General features: G+C 44.6%; 1 protein-coding gene across 1 annotated transcript; it reads right to left on the bottom strand.

Annotated features, from left to right (window-relative positions):
• Window positions 1-1,640: 1,640 nt before the first annotated feature.
• On the bottom strand, window positions 1,641-8,220 carry LOC100975401 (prothymosin alpha). Its single transcript, XM_024930205.4, is given in 3 exon segments — window positions 1,641-4,704; window positions 4,707-4,841; window positions 4,844-8,220. Coding segments are annotated over 3 exon segments (327 nt in total). The 5' UTR covers window positions 4,953-8,220; the 3' UTR covers window positions 1,641-4,621.
• Between the last annotated feature and the right edge of the window lie 2,787 nt (window positions 8,221-11,007).

Below are 11,007 nucleotides of genomic sequence, written 5' to 3'. Positions count from 1 at the left end.
AGGGACCCTGCTGTGAACCCTGGCACCCCAACACATTTTATGCACCCCAATACCTATGTTGCTTTGTTACAGGCAAATTGTGCTTTTGTCTCTCAGGACCCCATGCCCTGTGCTGGCACAGCATGACCTAAAGCCCTAAACATCAACGCTTATGTGCAACACTGCTCACCAAGGGATATCTCTTGACCTATGCTCCCAACACACAAGGCACCTGCATACAAAGGTCATGAGAGTTTGTGGGTTGTATGCCACTGATGTCAAAGCAGATACTGTTCCAATTAGAGGAAGGATTCCAGAGGAGGAAGCACTTAAGAAAGAAAAAAACATAATTGCCTGCCAAATCCTTACACGTGGTTAGCATTAAAGCAATTAGCTCTTGCCTAATTGAAATATTGGTATGCTGAGCATTCATGTTCTTTTCACATTCCGATTCTGATTCCTGAGGTACTTAAATTACTTTGGTATTCACCACAGTTGCGTATAGCACCTGAGAAACATTTTCTAACACTGAATGATGCATGCTATTCTTACATTTGTATGTATGTAGGACTAGATGTAACAAGCATCTATACTGTCAGTAGAGCATAAATTATGTGCCGATTTCAATTATAATAACATAAGTGGGGCCGGGCGCGGTGGCTCACGCCTGTAATCCCAGCACGTTGGGAGGCCAAGGCGGGCAGATCATGAGGTCAGGAGTTGGACACCAGCCTGGCCAACATGGTGAAACGCCGTCTCTACTAAAAATACAAAAATTAGCCTGGCATGGTGGTACATGCCTGTAATCCCAGATACTCAGGAGACTGAGGCAGGAGAATTGCCTGAACCCAGGAGGCGGAGGTTGCAGTGAGCCGAGATCACGCCACTGCACTCCAGCCTGGGTGACAGCGTGAGACTCCGTCTTGGAAAATAAAATAACATAAGTGAAGGCCCAAAAAAATAATAATCATGCAATATGTATTTTATTTTATTACTCATCCCCTAATCACCAGCTTATCATCAGAGCATCCAGACACATTCAACCATAATCACACTCAATTATCTTGACATTTTGCCTTTTTTTTTTTTGAGACAAGGTCTCGCTGCGTTGCCCAGGCTGGTCTCAAACTCTTGAGCCAAGCAATCCTTCTGCCTCAGCCTCTTGGGTAGCTGAGTTTATAGGTGCACACCATTGCACTAGCTCCATTTTTTTACCTTAGGAGAAATAGAGCTTTAAACCAATTTTAAAAGTTTAATGTTCTGTAATCCCCGCACTTTGGGAAGCTGAGGTGGGCAGATCACCTGAGGTTGCGAGTCTGACACCAGCCTGGTCAAAATGGTGAAACCCTGTCTCTACTAAAAAATTACAAAAATTAGCTAGGTGTGGTGGCCCATGCCTGTAATCCTGCTACTTGGGAGGCTGAGGCAGGAGAATTGCTTGAATTGGGGGGGTGGAGGTTGCAGCAAGCCAAGATCATGCCACTGCACTCCAGCTTGGGCATCATCAGAGCAAGTCTCCGTCCCCTCCAACCCCCCGCCAAAAAAAAAGTTTAATGTTTTAGAAGGGCGCATTTGTCAAGCTAGGAAGATAGAGCATGTTTTCTCTGACAGTTTAATTCTATTTGCAACTTAAATACCTGGATATAGGATATTTGGGCCTTCTTTTGCATTCTTAGTCTGGGCCCTGCAAGTGTTAGGGGAAGGTCTGAACTACTCTAATGGTTTGATTTTATTTTTAAAATTTTTTGAAATGGAGTCTCACTCTGTCACCCAGACTGTAGTGCAGTGGTGTGATCTCGGCTCACTGCAACCTCCGCCTCCCAGGTTCAAGTGGTTCTCCTGCCTCAGCCTCCCAAGTAGCTGGGATTACAGATGTGCACCACCACACCTGGCTAGTTTTTGTATTTTTAGTAGAGACGGGGTTTCACCATGTTGGCCAGGCTGGTCTCGAACTTCTGGCCTAAAGTGATCCTCCCTCCTCAGCCTCCCAAGAGAGCTGGGATTACAGGTGTGAGCCACCGTGCCTAGCCATAGTTTGATTTTAAATACCAATAACCTTGATATTTTTGAAAGCCTACTTGTTTATTACTTTTCTCTCTGGTATATTGCAACTATTTTTTTAAGAACAACTCAGCAAAATAAAATTCCTGTTTATTGTTGGACAACATTGTTTCATGCATATATCAAACAGGCCAAAAAACCCCCCAGCAACTTTATAAACAAAAAAAGGGGAAAAAAAGACCGGGCGCAGTGGCTCACACCTGTAACCCCAGCACATTGGGAGGCTGAGGTGGGCAGATCATGAGGTCAGGAGTTTGAGACCAGCCTGGCCAACATGGTGAAACCCCGTCTCTACTAAAAATACAAAAATTAGCCGGGCGTGATGGCATACGCCTGTAATTCCAGCTACTCCGGAGGCTGAGGCAGGAGAATCGCTTGAACCCGGGAAGTGGAGGTTGCAGTGAGCCAAGATCGTGCCACTGCACTCCAGCCTGGGCAACAGAGTGAGACTCCGTCTCAAAAAAATAAAAGGAAAAAAAAGAAGCCTTTTATCTCTGGCCTTTTTGTTTTTGAGATGGAAACTCACTCTGTCGCCCGGGCTGGAGTGCAGTGGCACGATCTCGGCTCACTGCAATGTCCGCCTCCCGAGTAGCTGGGATTACAGGCGCCCGCCACTACACCCAGCCAATTTTTTGTATTTTTAGTAGAGACGGGGTTTTGCCATGTTGGCCAGGCTGGTCTCGAACTCCCGACCTCATGATCTGCCCGCCTCAGCCTCCCAGAAAAAAAAAAGGCCTGAGATTACAGGTGTGAGCCACTGCGCCTGGCCTGTTTTTTAGTTAGTTTTTTTTTTTTTTTTTTCCGAGATGGAGTTTCACTCTTGCCCAAGCTGCAGTGCGATGGCGGATCCTGGCTCACCACAACCTCCGACTCCCGGGTTCAAGCGATTCTCCTGCCTCAGCCTCTCCAGTAGCTGGGATTACAGGCATGAGCCACCACGCCCGGCTGATTTTTTGTATTTTTAGTAGTGATAGGGTTTCTCCATGTTGGTCAGGCTGGTCTTGAACTCCCAACCTCAGATGATCTGCCCGCCTCGGCCTCTCAAAGTGCTGGGATTACAGGCGTGAGCCGCCATGCCAGCCGGCCTTTTTAACCAAATCATATAAACCAACTACTTATAGTACAGCTAAGTACATACACAAAAAAGTTACTGCAATGGTGGGAATAAGATTGTTTTTCAGGGCTGGGCGTGGTGGGTCACACCTGTAATCCCAGCACTTTGGGAGGCTGAGGTGGGCGGATCACGAGGTCAGGAGATCGAGACCATCCTCGCTAACACGGTGAAACCCCGTCTCCACTAAAAATACAAAAAATTAGCCGAGTGTAGTGGCGGGCGCCTGTAGTCCCAGCTACTGGGGAGGCTGAGGCAGGATAATGGCTTGAACCCGGGAGGCAGAGCTTGCAGTGAGCCGAGATCGCGCCACTGCACTCCCGCCTGGGAGAAAGAGCGAGACTAACTCTCAAAAACAAAACAAAACAAAACAAAAAAAACTTGTAAGAAAAGCAAAGACGACAACAGAAAAACAATCTTTTTTTTTTTTTGAGACAGAGTCTTGCTCTGTTGCCCAGGCCGGAGTGCAGTGGCGCGATCTCGGCTCACTGCAAGCTCCGCCTCCCGGGTTCACGCCATTCTCCTGCCTCAGCCTGCCGAGTAGCTGGGACTACAGGCGCCCGCCACCGCGCCCAGCTAATTTTTTGTATTTTTAGTATAGATGGGGTTTCACCGTGTTAGCCAGGATGGTCTCCATCTCCTGACCTCGTGATCCGCCCGCCTCGGCCTCCCAAAGTGCTGGGATTACAGGCGTGAGCCACCGCGCCTGGCCCTTTTTTTACAAGTTTTTTTTTTTTCTCCTTTGAAATTATAATGAACATGGTCACACCACAAGTAAAGTCAGAAGTAGGACGGAGAACGGTCCGAAGGCTGGTTTGGTCATCCGAGATCATTAAAGGTGGCTGACCCTAACAATATGTACAAAAATATAAAATGTAAATTAAAAATACAAGCAAATTTCTTTTTTTAAAGTACTTTTAAGAAAAAAAGCAGGCCGGGCGCGATGGCTCACGCCTGTAATCCCAGCACTTTGGGAGGCCGAGGTGGGTGGATCACGAGGTCAGGAGATCGAGACCATACTGGCTAACACTGTGAAACCCCATCTCTGCTAAAAATACAAAAAATCAGCCGGGTGTCGTGGCGGGCGCCTGTAGTCCCAGCTACTCGGGAGGCTGAGGCAGGAGAATGGCATGAACCCGGGAGGAGGAACTTGCAGTGAGCCGAGATCGCACCACTGCAGTCCAGCCTGGGTGACAGAGCAAGACTCTGCCTCAAAAAAAAGAAAAAAGAAAAAAAGAAAAAAAGCAGGGCCTTGGAAGTTTTGGTTCTTTTTTCCTCCCCTGTTGCAAATTCTTACGGTTTAGGTTGGGTGGTGGAGAGTGTGTGTCATCTGTGGGTGGCACTGCCCATGGTGGGGGGGCGGGCCTCAATACTGGAAGGTGACTACGTTTAGATTCTGAGACAGGAAATGGAGGGTGAATAGGTCATGGCGGCCTTTTTTTTTTAGTTTAACTTTTCCTTTTTTGCTGTCTAGTCATCCTTGTCGGTCTTCTGCTTCTTGGTATCGACATCATCATACTCATCATCTTCAGCTGCCCGCTTGCCTGTAGCAACTCAGCTTCCTCGTCTTCATCTCCATCCTCTTCCTCACCATCACCTTCTTTTTCCTCCTCCTCTTCCTCCCCACTTTCTTCCCCTTCTTCATCTACCTCATTGTCAGCCTCCTGCTCCCCATTTTCCTCATTAGCATTCCGTTAGCAGGGGCGTCTCTTCCATTTTCCGCCGCTTTCACAACTTCCTTCTTCTCCTTTAAGTCCTTGGCAATGATTTCAGAGCTGGTGTCTACAGCTGCATCTGACATGGTGGGGCACGCCGGTGATCTGATGCAGGGGATTAAAAAGAAAACGAGAGTTCACGGACTCCGGCGATAAAGCTGCCAGAGTCTGCGGCGGAGGCAGCCGCCGCGAGCAAGGAGCTGGACAAGGAACAATGCAAAGATGGCTTTTCAGAGCAGCCAATCGGGATCTTGAAACTATTAAGGCCTAAAATCATTAGCACTGTTTTCTCCCTCTAAGACATATGTGGCTTTTCACTTTATTTTCAACTGAATGCTTTCGCTGTTTTGGGTTTAGCAAGCTTTTGGTCTTAAAAATATCCAACAATGCAGTTAAGAGGCCAAATGACTTTATGCATGAAACATTGTTAAGATGAGGAATTTTCCCATAGAAAGGTGACCAGATTTGAGGAAATTATTTAGTCAGTATAAACATTTCTCTGGATGTAAACAGTACAGATTTTACTTTCAGGCTTTCCTAATAAAGTTTCTAACAGACCTGGAAAGGAGAAGGAAGAGTAACATCTGTTGCAAAACCCCAGTTATGTGTAGGACAAATAAGAATCTGGGAGAGAGGTGACTTGCCCAAGTGACACACCGATTTGGGATATATTAGGGAGAACCATTAATTCTTGTCCATAAGGCTTGATTTAGAATTGTTTTTTATTTTAATGGAAGTTCTGTAGAAAGAAAGGAATACTTGGAAAAATTGAGCCACTTGTAAATACTTGGAAGATGAGAAAAGAGAATGGTTTAAAATCTTCTTACCATATCCCTATTCTCCTCCTCTTCCTCCTCATCATCAGAATCACAATCAGTCAGTCAAGGTTGGCACTTTATTAGTGTGAACAAGGTCAGTATGAAAACACAAAGTATAGGGAAGTTGTGACACCCAATGTGTACAATTTCTAAGTCACACCTCTCTGTTTCACATTTATTTATTTATTTCTCAGTTTCACTTTAATATGGTTATAGGACCACCAGGTTCGATTGCCTGTTGCATGGTAACAAACCAATGCACCAGAACAGTGGAGATTGCAGCAGAGAAAGAGGTGAATAACTGTAGGGCAGCCGAACGAGAAGACAAGACAAGAGGAAACTTCAAATCTGCCTCCCTGAGAGGTTTGGGGATGGGGATTTTAAGGGGTCTGGACAGGTGATGGGCTAAAGTATGGGGATTGCTGACTGGTTGAGAAGTGGGGAGTGAAGTCATGGGACCAGGAGATGCTGAGTCGTTTTCTTGGTAGGGGTTTTCAGACGGTTGGCATCAGCCATTCTGCTGGAATTCAGGATCTGAAAAACACCTTAAGCCATTCTTGGGTAAAAAGGTCCAGTGTCAGATTCTATCTATGGGAGCAATGGGGGAGCAGGTGGTCACTGTGCTGCATGACCCTCGATTAGTTAGCAGCTGCAGGGAAATGAGTCAGAGCACACCAGTGCATGCTGGTTGATGCCTGACTACAATACAAGCCTAAAGCCTGGCTTGTAATTCTCATTAAACCTATGAGGGTGGGTTTTCCCTTGGGCTTTTGCCCCATTCTAAGCAACACTTCTATGGATATTTTTGACTACATGTTTTTTGTAGTGCACACTGGAAAATATTCTGTGTGCTCAAATTAATTTTTTTCCAAGACTGTTTCTCATTTTAATATCCCAGAGCTTCTCTTGCATTTTAGGCTGCAATGGGTGAAGAAAGTTATATCTTCATTCCTTTGTCAAAAATTTATTGAGTGCCTGGGCACTCAAGTGCTGTAATCCCAGCACTTTGGGAGGCCGAAGCAGGAGGATAGCTTGAACCCAGGAGTTCAAGACCAGCCTGGACAGGAGGATCACTTGAGCCCAGGAACTGGAGGCTGCAGCGAGCCATGATTGCACCACTGCACTCCAGCATGGGCAACGCAGCAATACCCTGTCTCAAAAACAAAAAAAAACATTTATTGAGTGCTTACTCAATGGTAGTTAGGCACTGGCCTGGGCACTGGAAAACAGAGAAATATAACATGTCCCCATCTTTCTCAGCATAAAGCTTATCAGACTGTGTCCATTGTGTTTATTTAAGAATATATTTCCAATACTAGTATTTCTGTTTATAGCTATCCGTCTTACCTCACCCCCTTCCCCCAGATAAAAAATAAGCAATGTTCAATTTTAAGACACTATCAAGGCCGGGCACGGTGGCTCACACCTGTAATCCCAGCACTTTGGGAGGCCAAGGTGGGCAGATCACCTGAGGTCAAGAGTTCGAGACCAGCCTGGCCAACATGGTGAAACCCCATCTCTACTAAAAATACAAAAATTAGCCGGGTGTGGTGGCAGGCTCCTGTAATCCCAGCTAGTCGGGAGGCGAGACAGGAGAATCGCTTGAACCCAGGAGATGGAGGTTGCAGGGAGCTGAGATTATGCCATTGCACTCTAGCCTGGGCGACCAAGAGTGAAACTCTGTCTCACACACACACACACACACACACAAAAAGACACTATCAAGTTACAGAAATCAAGGCAGTGTGGTATTGGAGAAGACTTAGACATATAGATCAATGGAACAGAATGGGACCCACACATAGATCCTCACAAATATGGCCAATTGATTGTTTTAAATTGCGGTAAAATACATGTAACATAAATTTACCATCGTAACCATTTTTAAGCATACAGTTCAGTATGGTTTAATATATTCATATTGTTGTGCAACTAATTTCCAGAACTTTTTCGTTTTGCAAAACAAACTCTATTTCCATTAAACAACAACTGCCCCTTTCTCCTTTCCCCAGCTCCTGGCAACCCGCATTCTACTTTCTCTTTCTATAAGCTTGACTATGTTAGGTACCTCATATAAGTAATCATATAGTATTTGTGACTGGCTTATTTCACTTAATGTAATGTCCTCAAGGTTCATCCATTTGTCAGAAATTCTTTCCTTTTTAACACTGAATAATATTCTCTCGTTTGTGTATACAACATCTTGTTTATCCATTCATTCATGCATGGACACTTGGGTTCCTTCTACCTTTTGGCTATTGTGAATAATGCTGCTATGAACATGAGTATACAAATATCTGTTCGATTCCCTGCTTTCAATTCTTTTGGGTATTGTTGTACTGTGAAATATATATTTGGTCTTTGTTCCAATTTCCTGGCATACAACTCCTAAGATCCTTGGAATCTCCAAAGTGATGTCTTTTTGTGTGCTAATGAGTTGCCAGATGGCTGGCAGCTCCTAGGTAGCTTCAGGATGGGGGCTGGTCACCAGAAATGATTAGAAGGTTGGGACTTTTGGCCCTAGCCCCATCCTTTAGAGAGGAAAAAGGGGCTCAAGGTTAAGTTGATCACCAGCGGTCAATGGTTTAATCAATTATGCCTACCTAACAAAGCTTCTATAAAAACTGCAAATGACAGGGTGTGGGAAGTTTCTGAATAGTTGAACTCATGAAAGTTCCTGGAGGGTGGCATGCCTGGGAGGGTATAAAAGCTCCATGTCTATTTTCATCTCTTACCCTAGGCATCTTTTCATCAATACCCTTTGTAATATTCTTTATAATAAACTGGTAAATGTAAGTTAAAAGTTAAGTGTCTTCCTGAGTTCTGTGAGCCACTCTAGCAAATTAATCGGACCAGAGGTGGGGATCCCCTATTTATAGCCAGTCAGTAAGAAGTGCAGGTAAAGCAACCTGGGGCTTGCAATTGGCATAGGAAGTGGGGGGCAGTCTTGTGGACTGAGCACTCAACCTGTGGGATCTGATGCTCTCTCCAGGTAGATAGTGTCAGAATTGAATTGAATTAGAGGACACCCAGTTGGTGTCCATGCTGCAGAGCTGGTTACTTACTTGGTGTGTGGGGAGAACCCCATACACATCTGGTGTCTGAAGTACTCTGTGTTGGTGAGTATAGCAGGATAAATCAAGTTTGGTTATTATTAGTAGTATATGTTATTTAGCATACATTATTATTAATATACACCCAGAAGTAGAATTGCTGGATCATAGTGTAATTCTCTCTTTAATTTTTTGAGGCGCCACCATACTGTTTACCTTAGTGGCTACACCATCTTACATTCTCATGACAACAGTGCTCAAGAGTTTCAGTTTCTCCATATTCTCAGCAGTGTTACCAAAAAGGGGTCCTGACCCAGAGCCCAAGAGAGGGTTCTTGGACCTCTCCCAAGAAAGAATTCACACAAGTCCATAGAGTAAAGTGAAAGCAAGTTTATTAAGAAAGTAAAGGAATAGGCCGGGCACGGTGGCTCATGCCTGTTATCCCAGCACTTTGGGAGGCCGAGGCGGGTGGATCATGAGGTCAGGAGTTCGAGACCAGCCTGGCCAACACGGTGAAACCCTGTCTCTCATAAAAATACAAAAATTAGCTGGGCATAGTGGCGCATGTCTGTAGTCCCAGCTGCTTGGGAGGCTGAAGCAGGAGAATTGCTTGAACCCAGGAGGCAGAGGTTGCAGTGAGCCAAGATCGCGCCACTGTACTCCAGCACTCCAGCCTAGGTGACAGAGCAAGACTCAGTCTCAAAAAAGAAAAACAAAAGTAAGGGAATAAAGAGCGGCTACTCCATAGGCAGAGCAGCGGCATGGGCTGCTTGACTGGAGTATACTTATAGTTATTTCTTGATGATATGCTAAACAAGGGGTGGATTATTCATGAGTTTTCTGGGAAAGGGGTGGGCAGTTCCCAGAAATGAGAGTTCCTCCCCTTTTTAGACCATATAGAGTAACTTCCTGACATTGCCATGGCATTTGTAAATGGTCATGGTGCTGGTGGGAGTGTCTCTTAGCATGCTAATGCATTATAATTAGTGTAAAATGAGCAGTGAGGACCACCAGAGGTCACTGTCATCACCATCTTGGTTTTGGTGGGTTTTGGCCGGCTTCTTTACTGCAACTTGTTTTATCAGCAAGGTCTTTGTGACTTGTATCTTGTGCTGACCTTGTATCTCATCCTGTGACTCAGAATGCCTAACCTCCTGGGAATGCAGCCCAGCAGGTCTCAGCCTTATTTTACCCAGCTCCTATTCAAGACGGAGTTGCTCTGGCTCAAATGCCTCTGACACCAAACACTCATTATTTTCTGTTTTTTGTTTTGTTTTACAGTAGTCATTCTGATGGGTATGAGGTGATGGCCAATTGATTTTTGACAGAGGTGCAAAAGTAATTCAAAGGAGAAAGGACAGTCTTTCCAAAACCAGTGTTGGGATAATTAGTCATCCTGCAAAAAAATGAACCTTGACCTAAATTTCACCTTATACACAGACTAACTAAAAATTGATTTTACACGTAAATGTAAAAATTCAAAGCATAATATTTAAAAAAGAAAACAGAAGAAAATTTTCATGAACTGAAGTTAGACAAAAAGTTCTTAGATATGATGTCAAAAGCCTGATCCACTAAAAAACATGACAAATTGGATTCACAAAATTTAAAACCCATGCTCTGAAAAATACACTGTGAAGAGAATAAAAATACACACCACAGACTTGGAGAAAATGTTGAGAAATCACTTATCTGACAAAGACTAGTATTCAGAGCATATAAAGACCTCTCAAAACTCAACAGAAGGAAAATAGAGTTTGAGTAAAAAATGGGTAAAAGACTTGAGCAGATACTTCATCAAAGAAGTTATATCGATGGAAAATAAGCACAAGAAAATATTTACAACATCATTAGCTATCAGGAAGTGCAAATTAAAACCATAGTGAGGCTGGGGACAGTGGCTCATGCCTGTAATGCCAGCATTTTGGGAAGCTGAGGCAGGAGGATTGCTTGAGCTCAGGAGTTCCAGACCAGCCTGGCCAACATAGTGAGACCCTGTCTCTACTAAAAATCAAAAATAGCTGGGCATGTCTCTACTAAAAATAAAAAATAGGTGGCATACCGCTGTAGTCCCAGCTACTTGGGAGGCTGAAGTGAGAGGATTACTTGAACCCTGGAGATTGAAGTTGTAGTGAGCTATGATAGCACCACTGCACCCCTGCCTGGGTGACAGAGTGAGACCTTGCCTCCCAAAAAACAAACCAAAAAAACCATAGTGAGACACCACACCATCAGCTAAAATAGAAAAACTGACCTGACCAAGTGATGTG

The sequence above is a fragment of the Pan paniscus genome, chromosome 11 (assembly GCF_029289425.2).
Source record: "Pan paniscus chromosome 11, NHGRI_mPanPan1-v2.0_pri, whole genome shotgun sequence".
Lineage (NCBI taxonomy): Eukaryota > Metazoa > Chordata > Mammalia > Primates > Hominidae > Pan > Pan paniscus.
Note: the sequence above shows the minus strand (reverse complement) of the source record. Positions and strands in the feature narration are given on the sequence as shown.